The sequence below is a fragment of the Callospermophilus lateralis genome, chromosome 12 (genome assembly GCF_048772815.1).
Source record: "Callospermophilus lateralis isolate mCalLat2 chromosome 12, mCalLat2.hap1, whole genome shotgun sequence".
In the NCBI taxonomy this organism is placed as follows: domain Eukaryota; kingdom Metazoa; phylum Chordata; class Mammalia; order Rodentia; family Sciuridae; genus Callospermophilus; species Callospermophilus lateralis.
The window spans coordinates 69769293-69791495 of NC_135316.1; the positions used below are offsets into that span (position 1 = coordinate 69769293).

Consider the following 22203-nt stretch of genomic DNA (forward strand, 5'->3'; position numbering starts at 1 on the left):
TTTTTTAATAATTATTTTTTATTTGTACACAATACATTTATTTTGTTTATTTACTTTTATGTGGTGCTGAAGATCAAACCCAGTGCCTTGCATATGCTAGGCAAGCACTCTACCGATAAGCCACAGCCCCAGACCTGCTTTAATTGTTTTTAATGATGTGCTGAACATAATTAGTTGCAGGTTCAATCATTATAACAGAATTTTACTTTGAAACTAGCATTTTTTTTATTCAGTACTCTGGATTGAACACAGGGCATTTTACCCTTGAGCTACATCCCTAGCTCTTTTTATTTTTTATTTTGAGACAGAGTCCAGCTAAGTTGCTAAAGCTGGCCTTGAACCTGTGATCCCCCCTGCCTCGTCGTCCCCATCAGTTGCTGGGATTATACATCCAGCTTCAGTTAGGATTTTATATTTGTGGCATTGTGTCATCAAAAGGTCATAATATAACTAACAACTAAAATACAAGTATATCTTTTGTTAGTTTTAAGGATTCTTCTTAAAGTTCTAGTGGCATTGTTTAATCATGAGGAAAATATAAAAAAGCATTTGGGATTGAGTTTTCTTAGTTTGCAGCTTTTGTTTTTATGAGATTTGGCATGTAAGTTTTTGGAATGTTAGATAATTGGAACTTCTTCAAGTTAAGTCCAATTCTAGCATTAATCTTTTTTGTCACTGTTTCACAGATGTTCATATCCAGCTTTTATTGTCTTCAGTTTAAAGTTTAATTTCTTAGAATTGAAAAATGTGCAGAAATCCTTTTTCTCACCCCTCTCTGCATCCTCTTGATGAAGAGAGAGAAAAAGACCATATGGCTTGAAACCTTATCTGCAGAGCAGGGAATCAGTAGGGAGTCCTTCTTTCCCTATTTGCAGTCCTAAATGACAATCTCAGTGGCTTTCATTATTTAATATCAGTATCAGTGCCACAGCAGCTGGTCCTAAAAGGAGCTGTGTCCCTTAAAAGCCCTACTATTTTCTTCTGTGATATTTTCCCCATGGTTTGATATTTGGCTTTGGTTAGCACAGAAATCTCTTTTCTCAATATTTCAAACTGCATCTTATAATTGACCCTTTCTTTTAAGAAATTCTCTTTGAATCTTGGCCCTCATTGGTGGCCAAATACTGGAATTTCACATCTCTTCCAGCATTTACAGTTTAATGGAGTCACTAATGAAGTAGCCATTTTTATATTTGCTTTGTCACCATAGCAACTGTGTCTTGGTTAGTATACACCTGGGTAACTTCCTAATTTTGTTTACACAAAATACACTGATAATCCTGATTTCTACTCTAGAGGCAAGTGGAATGTTGCAGACTGGTGTTTTTTAATTAGCTGAATAAAAGTTATTTGGTCCCACTGCTGTATCCTGTTGGCACGCATCACATAGTCATAGGGTCATAGAAATTTTAATTTGGGAAAAATGATTCATACTCACAATATATATCAAAGTAGCTGACTAGAGAAACATTGCTTCCATCACCATAAGCAGCTTATTTAATTTCTATCCTAAACATTTTTAGGAGTCCAACAAATTGATCAGTGAGTTAGAAATTAAGACCGCTTAGTAATCTTGGGTGCTTAGTGTTAAACAATTTCAAATAATTTTGGTTATAAGCCTCCAATTTTTAGTATAATAAATTGGAGAATTGGAAAGTATTTCTCATCACAATAATTATACAGTCTTCTATTGTCTAATTTCTGCTAGGTCATCCTCCTTGGACTACATTATCTCATTTATTCCCTCCTGCACACTCACTTTTAAGTTCTTTAGTCACTATTTAAACTAACACAAAAAACTATTTGTACTTTTTAAATGTGTTTCTTTCAGATTTCACATAGTATAAACACATCCTTTATAGAAAAACACATTCTTTAGTAGACATTACTTAGAGAAAGTAGTTTATGGCAATAGTATTTGCAGTCTGAAGAATCCATCCTAACTTAAATGATGTAAAGATTATCACGGAACCATCTGCTATAACTTAAACCCCAGTGTTCATTCCTTACCTCAATGGCTTTTATCAGACATTCTCCATACTTTAAGCTCTACCTTGAGTTTGAATTAAATCTGTAAAAACACACTTTTCTCATTTTGATCTGTATAAAAATACAGCAAGTTCATATCGTTACTTAGTCTTTGTTGGTTCTAAATATTGAATCAGAAGAAAAATGGGCCTATTTTGGTTTGTGTTCCCTTCAAATATAAATGTTCTAAAGTTGTTTTAATTGCCATTTGAACATGTTACCTTGCCTATTCCAAAGACACAGACATTGATTGTCCTTACCTTCTGCTGGCAACATTGAATAAACCTTTAAGGAGAACAGGGAAAATAACTTGGTGTAAAAATGCTACCATACTGGGGAAAAAAATGATACAGGAATTTGTGCTTTCTTAATGGTAAATTATCTTTATTAACTTCAAATATAAGGATGTTTACTAAAGCGGTATTTATAAAGATGTGCACAAATGACTCAAATCATATGAACAGCTGTCATGTCTTGAACATGCAATCATAGCTGTTTATAACCTATATTGTAATTTTTTATCATCTGCATATTGATGCAGAAAATTTTTCTATGCATTTGGACTTATAGTTATCCCATGACTTATCAGAGCTATATATCCTGATATCCCAAACATTATGTAGGAATCATAGGCCATAAAATAATAAAGGGCTGGGGTTGTAGCTCTGTAATAGAGTACTTGCCTAACACATGTGAGGCACAAAATTAAAAAAATAAGTCATAGAATGTGAAGTAATTTGTAAAAGAAAATTTTCAAGTAAATTCATAAATTGTCAAGACTCTTTTTCCTCACCTCTTGTTTAGTAACGTTTTTACTATATTCTAAATTCAATTGCCTTTGTATAAGACTAATATTTTAAAAAATTAGTTTTGTCACCAGACGTGGCGGCACCTATCTATAATTCCACAGCTTGGGAGGCTGAGATAGGAGAATCACAAATTCAAAGCTAGGCCACAACGTATCGAGGAGTCCTTGCTCAAAATAAAAAATAAAAGGGGCTGGGTGTGGGGCTGAGATTGTGGCTTAGGGTAGAGTGCTTACCTAGTATGTGTGAGACACTGGGTTCAATTTTCAGCACCACATAAAATAATAAAATAAAGGTATTGTGTCCACCTACAACTAAAAAATAAATATTAAAAAAAAAGGACTGGGTGTGGTTCAGTGATTTAAGTTCCCCTATGTTTAATCTACAGTACCAACGCGGTGGGGGGGGGGGGGGGTAAATTGAACTAGATAATATTTTATATATTTAGGAAAACCTGGATGAAGCATTTCTATAAGACCTTTTCTTACAGCACTGGGGATTGAACTGCAGGGGCGCTTAACCACTGAGTCACATCCTCAAACCCTTTTATGTTTAATTTTGAGACAGGGTCTCCCTAAGTTGCTTAGGGCCTCAATAAATTGCTGAGGCTGGTTTTGAATTTGTGATCTTCCTTCCTAATCCTACCAAGCCACAGGGATTACAGATGTGTGCCATCACGTTCAGCTGTAATGCCTTCTTGATTCTACTAACATGAAAAATATTTGTTATTCTATAATCTTAAAAATATTGTCTTCAGTTCTCATAGAAGGTTCTATATAAGAGAAAAATTTGCGTGGTAGCCAGGTAACTTGATATAATGTTATATAATTCCTCGTCAGATTATACCAAACCACAAGCTTATTTGTCAGTGAGTACACACTCTGAGGAGGTTAGAAAAAGGTGGTCATAGTTAACTGTCTTATTGAGAAGGCTAGCAACATGAACTGACAAAATTGTGAAAGTACAGAATTTTAGTGTAATAGTTACTCTTAGCACTTTATCAATATGCTAACATACAAGCCATCAGCATTTCTGTTATAAAACAATTAACTTTACTGTACTAGTGGTAGTTCCCAGCATTTTTTTTTTAATTTTTAAGGAATTTTATCCAAAAAGATAAAATTTGTGAGATTAAGCTCTCAAAACCAAATTAAATTGATGAACACATTTCAATCCTTGATGAAAAGAAAAAGCTTTAATAATTTATCTTACCAATAACATATTAGAGTTGATCCTTTTGAGTTTTCTTCTTGGCTCATGACAAATTTAGGAGGGGTAAAAACATCTAAAATTTATTTATTTTTGTTTCTAGTGTTTCATTTGCAGTTTTAAATGCTAATGAAATTAGCAAATTAAAATGGAAATTTCAGCTGGCTTGTACATGCTTGTATTGTCAGCAAACTAGGGAGGCTAAAGCAGGAAGATCGAAAGTTCTAGATCAGCCTTTGCAACTTAGCAAGACCCTGTCTTTTTTTTTTTATTTTTTTATTCTAATTTGTTATATAACAGCAGAATGTATTACAATTCATATTACACATATAGAGCACAATTTTTCATATCTCTGGTTATATAAAAAGTATATTCACACCATTTATGTCTTCATACATGTACTTAGGATAATGATATCCATCTCATTGCAAGACCTTGTCTTAAAATAAAAATGTAAAAAGAGCTATGGATGTAGCCAAGTGGTAAATCAGCTCTGCCTTCAATCCCCAGTACCATTTCGAGGCACGGTGTGGGGTGGGGTTTGTGAAATAAAAATTGATTATATTTGAACTATATGCTTTAATTTCTGTATTAGCCTTTGCTATAGTAATTTAAAAATTATAAAACGTACAAAAGTGAAAATTTTTTTAAGTAAAAATTGGGACTGGAAAGAATCTCATTGGTAGGCTTAAATTTGATATCACTATCTAGATTTTATTTAAATCCTTCTGGAGAAGTATCTAGTTCTCAGATATTTCTAATCAAGGTGTATGTGGTGTGATTTGAGAATATTCAAAGGCCTAGAGATTCCAAACATTACACAGTGCCTACAGTTGGCTAATTCAGCCATCCTCAACACCATATAAAAATAAATAAAGGTACTTATGTTCATCTACAACTAAAAACATATTTAAAAAAAAAAAGAATCCACTTTTCCCTCACACAAACCTTTTCCTTTAAAAAAAATTGGTTATCATGAGTAATCTGTATAATTCAGGGAACTGTTCCACTCAAGTACATGTTTTTACTTTTGTTGAACTTAGACTTGCATTCTTGTCACTATTAGTTGAAAGGCAAATAGTAGAATCAGGGATTGGTTTAAGTGCCTCAAAGGATTAAATTTTAAATTTTTTTTCTTATATTTAAAATCCAGTGAATTTTTTGAATTGTATGTATAAGTAGCCAGGTTGTGGTAGCACTATACTCCCAACAACTGAGGAGGCAGGAGGATTGCAAGTTTGAGGCCATCCTGAACAATTAGTGAGACCCTGACTCAAAATAAATAGTATTAGAGATGTAACTCAGTGGTGGAGTTCTTGCTTAATGTACACGAGGCCCTGGGTTCAATCCCTAATACCAAAAAAGGGGGATAAATAATTACTCAAAACTGTAAGCTAACAAATTTTTGTCTTTTGGTACTGTGATAAAATTACTGGTTCTAATTTGCATTTCATGAGCATTGCATGTTTTACCTGTATAGCACTTTAAAAAAATTATCTTTGAAAATATCAAAGGCAATAGTTTTTATAGCCAAATATCCCCTACCAGACAGCACAAAGAATGAACATAGGTTCCATAAGTCTTGATTCTACCATTGTGTGAACCAGATAATTATTAAAAGAAATGCTTACTCAAATAACTCCCATCCATTTCTGTTCAGTATGAGTATCAGGATCAGTGGTAACAAGTTACAGTGATAGCTAAAACATACTGAGTCTATATGGGACAGGTCATCCGGTATTTAGTTGATTTGTAAGGACTATTTCATTTATTTCTATTATTAACCTCTTTTTTCCTTGAGGGCACCAAGATGTTAGAGAAGTTGACTCACTCGACCAGTGTCACACCTAGTGATTGACTGGAACTTAAAATCAGAGTGGAGTTTCAGACTTTGTGATGGTATGGTACATTGTTTTATTCTAAGCATTATTCAAGGCCTTTCTGTATGCTATAAATTTACTTTAATCTCTGATTTTTTAAATGTAAAATTATCAGCATGAATCTTAATGCCAAAGCTGTCCTTTTTTTGCTCCCTCTAATAGTGAATTTTGTAAGTATTACTAGGTCTTTTGATAGAAGTGCTTTTACCCTCACTTCTGGGAACCATGCCAAATTATTTAGACATTTTACTTTTGTTTGTGTTTGGAGAAGAGAAGTAAAATGAAAAGTTCTTAATGAAATTCAAGTGTTTTGTCATTCATCGTCCACTGGAATTTAAGGTAATTTCATTTCTAACAGAAAAAGTAGCTAATTGGTCATGTATTGAGGAACAACAAATGGTCCCTGATGAGCTCAACTTTTTTTTTCCCTTCATATTTTTAGTTTTTGCTTATAATAAAAATAGCAACTAGAGAGTGCAATTAACAGGGGAAGCATAAGCAGTAAAGGATTTCTTCCATCAAATGCTATCCATACTCTTCCTTCCCCTTTCCCATTATCACACACTTGCATTTTACCTGCGGATCCAGACTTTACAGAATGAAAAGCAGTCTGCTTTCATTGGAGTGGTTGAGAAATCATGCCTGACTTGATCTAAAGAAAAAATATTGCAATGGGTAAATTGAAAATAATTAAAATTTGTAATTATTTGAAGAGGCAGTGTAAATCTTGGATGACCTATTTCCACATTTATAAGAACTGTAGTTAACTGTGCTGCCTTCCTCTGCCCTCCAAAGTTTGAGCACCTACAGTGCTTGCATGCAGCAGAGTGCTAGTGACTTAGAAGTAATGCTCCACTTTAAGGTAAAGCTAGCCACTAAACATACTCTCAAGTTCAAGATGATAGTTTACATAAGGAAAGAATATAAGTGAAAAGGGAGTTACATAAATAAAGATGTTTAGACTATGAGGAAAAATTCTTGTATTTTGGACTAAATGTTCAGTGAAGGTTTTTTGGTTGTCTAACAGGTGAATAGATATTCTCTCGGCTGCTGCTAGTTTTCTTCTCCTAGAGAAGTGAAAATTAGATAAAGGACTGAGAGTCTTCCAGTGTTCTGATGAAAAACAGAAGCTATACAGTAATTAAAAACAACAAAAATAAGATGCCAAAAGTCTCCATTACATTAGCCGTCATTTATTTACCTTACTCTGCACATACCTAAAACTTGTGGGTGGCTGTTGTTTCTAACAAAAGTCTAGGATTAAACAAAGTCCAGTGTGAATCATCGTTCCCTTGCTGATTGTAGGCCCCTTGCAAGGTACTTTGCTAGCTAATGTAAGAGGCATACATATTTTGGACATCATGTATTTTCTTAAAAACTATAAATATTTAAAATAGGTATAGTATATATTTACCAAACTCAAAAAGATGTCTGAATTGCTTCATTATAATATTGTGAAAAGGAATTTTGAATTTTTTATTAGTTTGCTTTGAGATGGGGTCTCACTGTGTTGCCCAAGCAGGCCTTGAACTCCTTGAACTCCTTGAACTCCTCTTAGTCTCACAAGTACCTAGGATTATAAGCCTGTGCCATCAGCCTGGCTTGGAATCTTAAACCACCCTCCTCATCTCTAATAAGCTCTATGATCATGAGCAAGTGTCAATTATGCTAGAACTTGGTTATTTGAGTTGTTTTATTTTCATACAGAAGAATTAATTCAGTATTCTTTTATTAAGAAGCAGCTAATGGTTGAATCATATGAGGTTCCTGGTTTTATGAGCCCAAAGTTATCAAGTTTCTGTGTTGCACAGAGGCAGATTTTTTCTTTTTCTTTTATTCTTAGTCTGGGTACCAGCTAGAATGCAGTCCCTTAAGTCCATCAGCCAATTCATGAATTGTCCCTCTGGATGGGCACATGTGAATGCAGGTCAAAGGATTTGCCCTTCCTTCAGGAAAACTGTAATGTTGAACTGGGTGGGTTTTTCCTACATGATTTTGCTGCTTCTGGTAATAAGTCTTTGTTGTTGTTTTGCTTAAAAAAAAAAAAACAGTATGGGATATAGATATACAGATTAGAGGGCTGCTAACTGGTGGCCTAGTATAGCTAGTGTTCGGGTTTATTTTTTGGAAGGGATTTTTTTTCTTTTGTTTTGGTGAGAGGGTTGCCCATTTTCTTAATTGAGTGAGTTGGCAATGTCTGATGGTTTCACATAAAACTCTGATTCTCTTGCACTTTGTTGAATAAAATAATTTGGGAAGAGCATACCTACATTCCTGCAGAATAGCAGTCATCTGTAGCAGATTACTTGTAGCCCTTCTGAGGTGGAGCCTGTGCTCTATTTCTAATTCACCATAGCCCCTCCTCTCACTCTTGCTTTCTGCTTTACCTGACACACTCTGTCCTGCAGTATCTAGTAGACATTCTGTAATGATAGAGGTATCTATGTTATCCACCATGGCGGCCACTAGCCACATATGGCTCTATGTACTTAACTGTAGCTAGTGTGTCTGAGAAACAGAATTTTGAATTTTATCCATTTTAATTAATTTATATGCACACATATGGGATGCAGTATTTTCCTTTATTATATATTTCCCTAGAGTGAAAAATTAATTAATTAATACTAATACCTTATGTATATCTCTTCTCTTCTATGCCAAATCTGAATGTTGGTGTGTTATCACCATGCCTTTTCTGGCACCTAGGCATATGAAAGGGATCTGTGCTTTCACAAAGCTTACAAATTATAAGTATTTGTAGGAGACACTTGTCCAAGAAATATGACATTTGCTATATGATCCTTCCAGTAGGCCTTCCAGATAAGGATATGTAATTTAATTCCTTATCAACCGAAACCCCCAAAATTGTCCATTGCCACCCAGATCCACATTCTAACAGTCTTGACATGTACTTACTATTGCAGTCCCTCTAAGAAACTGTCTTTGTTCCACTCCCCAGTTTTGGAACTTTCTAAAATATGCTAGGCTGCTTTAGAATTTTTTCATAGTAGTAAATCAGCTCAGCCTTTTTACCTGGTTAATTTATTACCTCAGCCTTGTGTCTACCTATTCCCAAGCTTTACCTTCTTCCAGAACTTCTTTTTTGTTTCCTGACAGGATGGAGTGTGTGGGTGCTTGCTCACAGGCAGTCCCAGTGCTCCACTGTTTTTCCTGATTCTATCTGCTGTTAGACGTTTTTCTTTCACCCTACAAATGTCAGCCTTTTTCTCTCTCTTGGGAGGCACTGTGTACTTCCATTCATTGCTTCATTCTCTCCCTTTCAAAAATGAAATCTAAATTTAAGAAAATACACACTCTTTTGTAAAACCTGTCATTTTTAAGAATAACATAAATATTGCAATCAAATGTAGCTACAGCATAAATGATAGATGAATGCTAAGATGATAATTACATTATGAAATAACTCCCACATTTGCCATTGCTAGTGGAAACATTTGTTATTCGGTGTTGTTTGAAGTTGTTTAATTCTGTTGCTGATAACCAGATTAGCAAGGCAGTATTTCATAAGGTTTTCTGCTTAGGCATGAAAGTAGTCTATATGTATAAAATCAGACATATTATGGCATTTGTTAATATGATATTTGACCTTTTCCTTTTTGATTTAGTTGTCCAGTTAAGGTGTTATTTATTTGCTCAACAAATATTTATTGAGTTGCTGTGATATATTTGCCAATAAGTATTAGCTAAAATTTGTAGCCTTTACTTCCTGGATCTGCCAACAGCTTAGAGCCATAATTTGGCATTTTTCCATTTTGTCAAGTTTTAACAATGTTCATCTTCTGAAATATTTGAGGGATGTATATGCTGCTCTCATTTTTTAATAATGCCAAACAATTTAAAAATTGAATTTCCAGTTTAGTATAACTCTTGATAAAGCATAATAATGAAGAATATCTTTAAATGATTTTGGTAAGGGTGATTATGGACCATGATTATATCCTAATAACTAGTGATATTGACTTGATAGGCATTTTTTGTGTGGATGGATGTGTGTGGGGGTAGGGCTGTTATAAGGGAGAATCTACTCTTGCTTTGTGTGTGTGCGTGTGTATGTATGTGAGAGAGAGAGAGAGAGTTTTTGGCAGGCTGATGACTATCAAGAAGAAATTATTTATTTTGAACTGAGTTCCATGGGATTTTAATTAGAGGCTGTATTCTTTTATATATACATGAGCCAGCAGAATGCATTACAATTCTTATTACCCATATAGAGCACATTTTTCATATCTCTGGGTGTATACAAAGTGTATTCACACCAATTCGTGTCTTCATATTTGTACTTTGGATAATAATGAGCTGTATTCTGATGTATGGTCTGAATTCTGTTATATGGGACCATATAGAATGAAAATCTTAATTTCAGTTCTATTGTTGGCTTTATCATAAGAAGAAAGTAAGATTGGGGCGATAAAGGGAAAGCTCTTAACACAGTTTCCAGAATATAGTGCTTTTTATTTTTATTTTGTTTTTTTTTTATTATTTTTTTTTAGTTGTAGTTGGACTCAATATCTTTTTTTTTCTTTTTTTATTGGTTGCTCAAAACATTACAATGATCTTGACATATCATATTTCATACATTTGATTCAAGTGGGATATGAATTCTTATTTTTACCACAGGTACAGATTGCAGGATCACATTGGTTATACATCCACGCTTATATATACTGCCATACTAGTGTCTGTTGTATTCTGCTCCCCTTCCTATTCCCCCCTCCTCTCCCCTCCCCTCCCATCATCTCTCTCTACCCACCTACTGTAATTCATTTCTCTCTTTTTTTCCCCTTTACCCTCACATCCTCTTATATGTAATTTTGTATAACAGTGAGGGTCTCCTTCCATCCTCCATGCAATTCCCCTTCTCTCTCCCATTCCCTCCCACCTCTCTTCTCTGCTTAATGGTGATCTTCTTCTCATGCTCTTCCTCCCTGCTCTGTTTTGAGTCGCCCTCCTTATATCAAAGAAGACATTCGGCATTTGTTTTTTAGGAATTGGCTGACTTCACTTAGCATAATCTGCTCTAATGCCATCCATTTCCCTGCAAGTGCCATGATTTTGTTATTTTTAGTGCTGAGTAATATTCCATTGTGTACAAATGCCACATTTTTTTAATCCATTCATCTATTGATGGGCATCTAGGTTGGTTCCACATTCTAGCTATTGTGAATTGTGCTGCTATGAACATTGATGTAGCTGTATCCTTATAGTATGCTCTTTTTAGGTCTTTGGGGAATAGTCTGAGAAGGGGAATAGCTGGGTCGAATGGTGGTTCCATTCCCAGCTTTCCAAGGAATCTTCATACTGCTTTCCAAATTGGCTGCACCAATTTGCAGTCCCACCAGCAATGTACAAGTGTACCCTTTTCCCCACATCCTCGCCAGCACTTGTTGTTTGACTTCATAATGGCTGCCATTCTTACTGGAGTGAGATGGTATCTTAGAGTGGTTTTAATTTGCATTTCTCTAATTGCTAGAGATGGTTAGCATTTTTTCATGTATTTGTTGATTGATTGTATATCCTTCACTGAGAAGTGTCTGTTCAGATCCTTGACCCATTTGTTGATTGGGTTATTTGTTTTCTTATTGTTTAATATTTTGGACTCAATATCTTTATTTATTTTTATATGGTGCTGAGGATGGAACCCAGGGCCTCACACGTGCTAGGTGAGTGCTCTACCTCTGAGCCACAACCTCAGCCTCAATATAGTGCTTTTTAAATGTCTGTTTTCATGTGCTATCAGTTTGTTGGTGTTTTAGCTCTTGGGTTACATGGCCTTGTGAACTTTCTCTTTGATGGGAAGAAATAGGAGATAATGCTCTCTATTTTTATTTAGTTCCCCACCCCCTTGATACTGGGGATTGAACTCAGAGTCGCTTTACCACTGAGCTACATCTCAGTCCTTTAAAATTTAAAAAAAAAAAAAAATTGAGACAAGATCTTTTTAAGACTGTCCTTGAATTTGTCATCCTCCTGCCTCAGCCTCCTGAGTTTCTTAGATAACAGACATGTGCCACTGTATCCAACTTTAATGACTCTTTAAATAATAATATTAAACTCAGAATTCAGGGAAGTTGATTTTGACTATTCCCTTAAATAGTAAAAAAGCTAAATAATTTTATGTGGCCCAAGTTATACAGTGATATAATTGTTAGTCATTATTTCTTTTCTTTTTTTAAATTAATTAATTAATATATTTTACAGTAGACTGCATTTTGACATAAAATTGTACACAAGTAGAGCACAACTTCTCTTGTCATTATTTCTTGTCCAGAGAAATGAGTTGCTCTTGGTGCCATTCAACATTAGGTGTTTGAATCTATGTTAATCTTAAGTGTGAGGCATACAGAGTAACTCATATCTTTATATAAAACTTGCTGATTAAGAAATATTAAAATCAGCATATTACAATGATTCAGCCACATCAGTGTTTATAGCAGCTCAATTCACAATAGCTAAACTGTGGAATCAACCTAGGTGTCCCTTAACAGATGAATGGATTAAAAAATGTGGCACGCACAAACACACATTCACACAATGGAATATTACTCAACCTTAAAGAAGAATGAAATTATGGCATTTGCCAGTAAGTTTATGGAGATGGAGAATATCATGCTAAGTGAAATAAGCCAATCCCCCATAAAACAAAAGCCGAATGTTTTCTCTGATATGTGGATGCTAATTCGCAATGTAGTGGGGTCAGGGTTGGGGGGTGACTAGGGAAGAAAAGAGTTACCTTAGATTAGGTAGAGAGGAGTGAAGGGAGAGGAGGGGGATATGGGGGTGAGAAAGATAGTAGAATGAATCAGACATTATTACCCTATGTACATATATAATTATACAACCTGTGTGATTCTACATCATGTACACCCAGAAGAATGAGAAATTATACTCCATTATATATAATGTATCAAAGTGCATTCTACTGTCACTAATTAAAACAAATAAAAAATATTTTAAAAAAGAATTTAAGATAGAAGGTGTTAGTTTTTCAGTTATCTTTTTTCAATTGTAGTAGCAGAGTAAAAGTATATTTTATATATATATATATATATATATATATATATATAAATATATATATAATATATTTATATATATATATCATATACAGATTTTCTAGTAAAGTGAATTCTATCAGTTTTATAGTAACACAGTCTGACGCCTCTTCTTGGGTTATAGTTGCTCAAGCCAGAAATCTAAGCCCAATTATTCTTACTGCTTTTTTTCCTCTTTTGTACCCCAGTTCAGTTGAACAATTTCTATTGAATCTCTCTTCAAACTATTTTCTTAATTTGCTAAACTTGACTTTTACCTCTTTAGCATCACCCTCATCCAAATGAGTATTATTTTTCCTCTGTATTAGGACAGTTGCTTTTCTAGTTTCTCGGCTCCATGTTTACTCCACACCATCCTGCAAACAGTAGTCAGAGGAGTATTTTAAAAACACAGGTCTGGTCACTTTTTTACTTTAAAATTCTCTGATTAAATTTAAGCTTCCTAAAATAAATAAAGTTAAGCTTCCTGAATATAATCTATGGTATAAGATAGATATCTGTATTTTTCTCTCAAGTGTTTAGTGTGTTTGCTGTTACAACTCAGGCAAATAATTTAGAGACTAATAATTTTGCAAACTTCACCAACTTGAGCTTCCAAGAATATAATTCTCAGTTACCTAAAATTTAAATTGTTTTTTTTAAAAAAATGAAGTTGTATTTAGAATGCCTCCATATTCAAACCTATTTAATTTTTAATACTTAAAAATATTATGCTTTGACAAAATAAGTATGATTTATGATGCCACAGCAATTATCTCATAAATGTATATTTCCAAGCACTTTGTCTCCAACTATGGAAAATGTAAAAAGATACAGTTAAATCCTAACCTTCTATGAATATGTATATTCATATTCATAATGATGCTAAGAATCAGCACCAAAAACTTTTTAGAAGATTTGTAAACCAAAGTGACCCCAGAATATTGCTTTTCTATTACTATGTCTTGAAAATGACGTCATATTCTTAAATTTTCTGCAAAAGTCATACCCATTTTAAAAAATAGTCAGGACTCTTAGCTTGCTTGCAGTTCAGCCCAGCACCTCTGTATGTGGTTTGGCTATTCTGATTTGCAAACCAAATAGTTCCAAATCATATTATTCTGATAAACCCAGGTAAACCTTCTTTTGACTTTGAAAGCCTGTTGAGGTCAGTAATGTTTAATTTAGTACATTGTTCAGTGATGAAATGGAGTTGCAAATTGTTCTGACACTTCATGAGATAATGTTAAATGAATTATTTAGTGTTAATTAAAGAACCTGCTAAATTATTTTAAACCGGTCAAGGTTAATTAAGGTATTTTAAGATTTGGTTCTTGAAAAATAGGCTGTATTTTCAGTTCCTAACCTTTTGAGCTTGTCATAAGATGCCCTCTTCTTATTAAAACAAAACCCTTGAAGTTGACTTTTTTGAAGTACAATACAAAGGTTGAATTTTTATATTAGCTCTTTATTTTAAAGCAGTGATCATTGTTTTTCTTTATTTAAAAGATTAAATATTTTGAGGTTACATATATCATGCCAGTCTGGATGGTGAAACTGACTTTTAGAATTGCTGAAAAATTTTTCTATAAAGGAAAGTATGCCACATGGACCTGAGTCAGGAAGCAGTGGCTACAAAAAAATTCTTTAGAAAGTATGTGTGGCATACAAAAGGCAAAAGTAATATAGTACTTACTATTTATGATTGCATATCCGGTAAATTTCTGAAGATATTTCCAGAGTATTTTTTAACATTTTATAAAATAATCATTTTATGTATTTAAAGCTTAAGTATGGATTAATAAATGAATGAATTTAAATATTTACATTTCCATATAGAAATAAGTATACTGAATTTGGGTTTCATGGTAAAGTATACCTAATACCTAATAATGTAAATTTCATATATAAAAAATAGTTGGTAGACATTGAGTATCTCAGTATTTTGCTGTTATATACCTAAAAATAAACAGAATAAAGAATTATCTTCATCTAGGATGATGTATCTTCATCCGTATTTAGTAAGAACATTTTAAAATAGGTACTTTTTGTACTTCGAGGTGTCTTTTTGAATTTTAAATGAAAATTAGCTTTAGTACTTATTCTGTTGAACCAAGAATTTAAAGTCTGAGTCAAATTTTATATAATATACAATTTTGAGCATGTATTATTTTTGAATAACCAACATTTTATGGCTTTCAAATTAACCATCAAAAAAAATGGTATTTTGTATTTATTAGGTAAACTTCCTTTTTTATTATAAAAGTAATAGATTCTTATTGCAGAAACTTTAGAAAACATACAGAAATCTTAAAATGCACTAATACTGATCTCTTCCTTTTCATCTTTCATGTTAATTTCACCTTTTTTTAAAAAAAAGATGCTTTCTTTTTGTTTTTATTAAGTAGGCAATTTTCTAATACGCTTTTCAATTTCTTTGCTGTGACCATTGCATCCCACTCCTTCCTTTTGGATTTATTTTCCTTCACCCGAAAGTAAACCTTTCAGTAAGGATGATCTGTAAATGTCTTAAGGGTTTTGTCCAAAAATACTTTTATTTCATTCTTGCACTTTACTTACAAATTAGCTACATATGAGCATTTTCTTAAATATACTACATATTTATATTCTGATACCCTACTGATGAGAAATCCAAAGATACAGTGAAACCTTTTTTTTTTTTTTAATTTTTTTAGTTGTAGATGGACACAATACCTTTATTTTATTTGTTTATTTTTATGTGGTGCTGGGCAACCCAGTGCCTCATGCATGCTAGGCAAGTGTTCTACCATTGAGCCACAACCCTGGCCCCACCTTTTTTTTTTTTTAAGCTGCACCTTTCTCCTCTTAAAACAGTTTTTTGGATTAGCAAATGAATTTCTCTTAACTTTTAAAGTAAGAAATAAATGTTTGAATGTGTCTTTCCACATTTAATACAAACAAAATATCCTAAGTCTGTTACTTGAAGATGTATGTTCAGGTATTATGTTTTGTAATATGCTATACATGGTGTCATGTATTTTATGGCTGTTTTCTCAAAGGCAATATTTCAAATTATATTTTAATTTGGATGCAGTCCTGTAGTAGTTTTAGACCATTCCTATCTTTTAGAAGTCTGTAATCACCGAAATGTTCTGTATCTACTAGCCAATGAGACCTATGGTGCTGATTACTAGATACTAAACCTTAGGTGCTGATTTATTACATTTTGTTAGCCTTTATTTCTAATTAGATAAATGGAAATTTTGAATTAGCAACTTGATTAATTTTAGTTTATATAGTTTATTTTTACTTGTAGGGTTGGTTGGTTAATTGGTTGGTTTTCAGAAATTTTCAGGTGATTGGTTTCTGGTTTTTAGTAGTTAAGATTTGCTTGTACAATATAGGATTAAAAGTAACTTATAGATTAATGAAGTAATATAATAGTCATATATTTTCACTGTGGTTTTTTAATTTTCTAGTAAGGGTAGTATAATAATCTGAGGTTTATACATTAATTGGTATTTATTGAATAAGAATTACAGAAATAAGTCTTCAGGTTTCATTCTGCTAAACAAATAAGTGTATATAATGCCTTCTGTTTTTCAGATTGCAAATAGAAGAATCTTCCAAACCTGTAAGGCTATCACAACAACTGGAGAAAGTTGTAACAACAAATTACAAGCCTGTTGCTAATCATCAATATAATGTAAGTTTTCTGCATGTTTCTCTTTATTCAGTGTTATATCTTTATTCTTTTCTGTATTATAGATTCTTAGGTTTTGAAAGTACTCATCAGTCATAAGCCTTACCCTCAGGTGCTTGAATACCTAATCCAGACATAGTAAGGAATATGACAATTTGCTAAGCATAGAAAACAGCTTGCTCTACATCATAAGCCACACCTTAAGAAGACAACCATTGTTCAAAGTATTCTTGATATTCTTTTTTTTTTTTTGCCCCCACCCATTTTTCTATACCTTTATATTTGTTCATAGGAGATCTTAATGTATTGACAAAAAAAATTAAAGGTCATACATACATGTGTACACTTATTATCTATCAATGTTTTTTTAAAAATTAATATCATTCAGAAATTTTAAAATGTCCTGGAACAACAGTAATTTTTCTCAATGATAATTAAGATCACTTTACTCACAGGTATTTATACTATCTCTTACTGCTGTGCAAAGGGGGGACTGCTTATATGTTTTCAACCTTTTTTATTAAAGTATATTTTATACGTACTTATATATAATATATAATATATATATAATAATACTTATATATTATGTATACTGGCATATTATGTGGTGTTTACACTTCTGAGTGCTTTATAACTAGTGACACATAATCTTCATACCTACCCCATGAAGTAACTACCACTATTATTATTAGTTGAGGTCCTGAGACTCAAGGAGGTTAGCTTACTTAAGGTCACACAGTCGTTTATCATTCCAGATGTTCAACCTAAATAGTGTGGCTTAAGAATCAAGCTCTTAACCACCATGATTATTGCCACAGGATTAACAATGCTAAAACGGCTAAGGTTTGGAGGTTTGAAGTACCTGTAATGCAAGAAGAAATGCAGTGTTTTTAAAATATATATATATTTTTAGTTGTAGATGAATGCAATGCCTTTACTTTATTTATTTATTTTTTGTGTGGTGCTAGGGATCCAACCCAGTGCCTCACTTGTGCTAGACAAGTGCTCTACCTCTGAGCCACAACCCCAGCCCAAGAAATGTAATGATTCAATGAAGCTCAAGTCAAGTAGCAGTTAACAGTTGAACTCTTGTATCCCACTTTGTTGCTTAAGATCCCTTTTGATACTGAGCATAGAAAGAATTAAAACCTCTTTTAAAACTGACCTTAAGTGTCCACACTTATTAAGTACCACAGAACAGTGTCTGCCAAAATACTACTTTATGGTATTTAAGTTTCTAGTGGTTAATTTGCATGAGACATAGCAAAAGCTTCCAGGGCTAAACAGGCATGTAACTGAGCAGAAGACTGAGGCTTACGAAGGCAAATGCTGGGGAGTGTAAGAACTGTGTACACCTATTCCTTCTGGAGACATTCAGATGTTTTAAAAAAAAAAAAAAAAATTGCTGCACTGATTAGATTAGACAAGGCAGTCCACAGTTCAGCTGCACGGCTTTTTGTTATGCTTTATGGGGGAAAAAAAAACTAAAGAAAACCGGGAAGGTAAAGGGAGACAATAGTGTCAGATAATACAAGAGAGGTATTTTTCTGTCGGATGTAGATAAGAGTCTGCTTCTTGTCCTCTTCTGCCTTTTCTACTCCTAGTTGGGTGCACAGTTATGCAATGTCTGATTGGGATATGTTTTGAGAAATGTGTTGGTAGGCATTGATCATTGTGCAGACATATAAAGGATACTACACAGACCTCAGTGGTATAGCTTGCATCCCTTGGCTGTTTCATACTGTCATATACATGGTATTTTCTTGACTGAAATGTTGCTATGCTGTACATAATTGTACACATAACTTCCTGGAGTTAATGGAAATAGAAAACTAAAATAATGTAGGTCTTATTTGTCTTTGCCTTTCTTCTTCAATGGTGTGCTTCTCCTATAACCTTTGACTCCACTCTTCTGCTCTTATGGGCCAGTCTTCTATATACAGTTTCTACTCTTTGTCACAGGGAGGATAAGATAAATAGCACTTTCCATAGGCTGTGAAGAGATGTAACCTTTCTGGAGGGAATTTTAGTAATTTGTATCAAAAGTACTATTTAAAAGTATTTGTTCTTTGACTGGCAATCTTGAATATAGGAATTTATAATAGTAAAACAAAGTAAAAAAAAATGTATGTACAGTAATGTTTCTCTATGTTGTTTAAGATAGAAAAAGATTGGAAACAAATATCCAGAATTGGAGATTGGTGAAATATCTGACGTTATTGGTTTGGGATGGTAGGAACTAGAGTGATTTTATTCTAATTTTCCTCTTTTTAAAGTCTTTTTTGAGTTATTAGAATTGTCACAGTGCGTGTGGATTGTCTGACTTGTTATCATAAGTGGTAAAATTCTATTAGGATGCAAAGGGGGAAAGCTAAGTGTTATGGCCAGGATGGCACCCTACCTCAGCTGTCTAAGGTTTGTCTTCTCTCAACAACAAATGTAAATAAGTCCAAATGCTTTGTATTCTGAACTCCTTGTCAGCATATAAAGAGTTTTTCATATTGATATTTCATTTCAAGGCACGAACCTTTGTGAAGGTTGTCATAAGTAAAGAGTCGTTATAGTAAAGAGTCACATAATAATCTTTGATTAAGATTTCATTTACATAAAATCAAAAATTGACTATAATCTATTACATTGCATTTGAATAAATGTTTAGTAATTGTTTTCTATGGGAGTGTATCTGAATGGGTAGAAGCACCTGCACAGCTTTAAAAACATTCAGTATTATAGTATAATGCCTACTGTACAAAGCATATGAAACTTTTCTTATATATCAGAAGGAAACGCTGATTTTTTAAAAGATTGAGTAATAACATAGTTAATCAGGAATGTTTTAGACATTGCATAATCAAGATTTTTAATGAAAAATTTTAAGCCCAATATGTATTTACAAAGCTTTGCAAAGTGTAAAAACATGAAGCCTATTCTTTCACTTTAATGTTTATGGTTCTTTGGATGCAATTTTCAGAATAAAAATGATTAGAGATTTCTACAAAACTTAGAGGGTGAAAATTGTATATGTACTTGCAAAAGTATATCTTTTTTCTTTAAAGTGTTGGGGTTGTAGCTCGGTGGTAGAGCACTTGCCTTGCATGTGTGAGGCACTGGGTTCGAATCTCAGCACCACATAAAAATAAATAAATAAAGATATTTGTCCATCTATGACTAAAAAAAAAATATTTTAAAAAAAAAGTGTTGGGGACCAAACCTAGGACCTTGTACATGCTAGGCAAGCTCTTGACCACCAAGGTATAACCCTAACCCTATCTTTACATTGATTAGAAAGAAACTTCCTTGCATTTACACCTAGAAAAATTTTCACCCACCTATGGCATATGAAGAAATTTGCATATACATAGAGACTATACAGATATTTGAACTCCTACTTTGTACTTGGAATTATTCTAAGCACTGAGTTAAATTTTTTTCTTTAGTTCACAGACTGTCTGTATCATAATACCCACCATACTTGCCATTCAGAAAGCATACATTAGGCCAAAAGAATTATATAATCAGCATTATCTTTTAGAACACCCCTTCCTTGAAAGCATTATCCTGCAAACCCTCCTTTTATGAGAAGATGACCCTTATGTTTCTGTGGCCTTGCCTCTTCTTTCATTAAGTTTCAGAAACTGAAACCAGTTCATGTAAGTCAGCATTTTCCAAAGTATTTTGAAACACTGATTTGTTAGAGTCTCCTTAAGGTGTGTGTGTGGGAGGGGGGGAGGGCGGGGGGGGGGGGGACAGGGGTTGAATAGAGGGATTTCATGTTAAAAGAACTTATAGATTCTGATTGTATTTCCCCCTGCAAAATTGACACCTATATTTTAATATTTAAAAATTGGGAACTCTTAGGGTTGGGATATAGCTCAGTGGCAGAGAATATGCCTAGCCTGTAGAAGACCCTAGGTTTGATCCTCAGCACTACAAAATGGGGTGGGGGTAAGGGAATAAAAGAAACCTTCAGGAATTTATTTAATCCTGCATTTTGCAAGCATTTAAACACCAATTCCCCTTTCCTCATCCTCTGAAGTAGTGAAAACAAACTTTAGAAAAAAATGGGATCTTCAAAGCAGGGTTTACAAGAGAACCCAATGGGTAAGGGGAAAACATTAGAACTTACATTTATCTTGTTTTTCATCTTATAAAGGGAAAAGTTTTAAAAATACTTACCACAGGAATTGGCTTTATACAAACCCTTATGTACTTCCTAAAATCACATTTTTATTTGTTTTCAGCTTTTTGTATTTGGTACTAAATTCTGAGATATATAGGTTATAATACCTTTTATTAATTAAACTCAGTCTCAAAAATGAGCAGATGTCTTTAAAAAACTTCCACAAAGAAACTGTAGATAATGCCAATAAAGCAAATACATGTGAATAAAAAAGTGGAAAAACTGATACTTCTCTTGCTTCAAAATGATCTCTGTCAGTCACTCTATAAAGTAGCAAGAAGGGTAAAGGAATCAGATCCTTAGAGGAATCAGATCCTCTTTAGAATGAGATTGGCAGTTTTAAAATGGAAATTATCAATACCATTTTAAATATGACTCGTCATTCCCTGTCTTTAATAATGACTCAGTGTATCTCTCTTGGAAACAGAAACAGCTCAAGATATTTGTAGCAGAAAGGGATTCGGTGTAGGGAATTGGATACAAATAGTTTATGAATACAAAGTGGAAGAATTGGAATTGGAAATGGGAGAAGAAGCCTGGTTACAGAGAGAATTGCCCTTCCTCCTGGTTTCATTCTCCCACTGACAAACACCAGCTAGCAAGGGAATCTTGGAAATGTAGTCTGAAGGACCCTGCCACCACAACCACCATGGACTAAAGCTAAAGCTTGATGTGCCTTGTGGTATAGTACCTTAAGTTATATTGTCTATTGCTGTTACAAAGCTTTCATAGTTGGCAATATTTTTAAAAACTAAGCATGAGTATTCAGGCTAGGGATGTAGCTCAATGGTAGAGCACCGCTGGATTCTCTCCTTAGTGCCACACCAAAAAAAAAAAAAAAAAGGTGGGGGGAAGGAAGGAAGAAAAAGAAGAAAGCTAATTTACAAGATTCCTTTTAACTCCCTCCATCTCTCAATCATAATTGTTGTGTGTGTTCCAGTTTTATATGTCATCATCTGGCATGTGTAAATTTCATAGTATTCTTTGATAATGGTTCTCAACATGGGCTGGATAGTAGAATCAGCCAGGCGGCTTTAAAAAAGAAAATGCCTCCAGAGTTTGATCATTTGATCCAATGTGGGAGCCAACTATCTCAAGGTGTTTAAAGTTCCCTAGGTTATTCTAGTTTACAACCACTAATCCAAAGAGATAGAAACTTTTTACAGTTCTGTCTGCCATCTCCTGTTGAGGAAGGGATGGATTCAATAATGATATGAGGGAAGAGATCAGAAAGTTTCTTTCTTCCAAACCCAGGATTTTAAAAAAGAATTAATATCTTCTTGTCTTTCTTATCACCTCTATCCCCTGCTCCTGAGTTTGACAAACAATGTGTTCTCTAGCCCTTCATCAGAAAGTGAGAGAGAAC

At 33.6% G+C, this 22203-nt stretch overlaps 1 protein-coding gene across 2 annotated transcripts in view; it reads left to right on the forward strand.

Annotated features, from left to right (window-relative positions):
- Gtf2f2 (general transcription factor IIF subunit 2) overlaps positions 1-22203 on the forward strand; it is a 156226-nt gene that overhangs the window by 111310 nt on the left and 22713 nt on the right. For both annotated transcript variants that reach the window (XM_076872402.1, XM_076872403.1), the window contains exon 6: positions 16561-16660. In XM_076872402.1, the coding sequence (XP_076728517.1) occupies positions 16561-16660 (100 nt within the window). The remainder of the gene's footprint in view (positions 1-16560; positions 16661-22203) is intronic.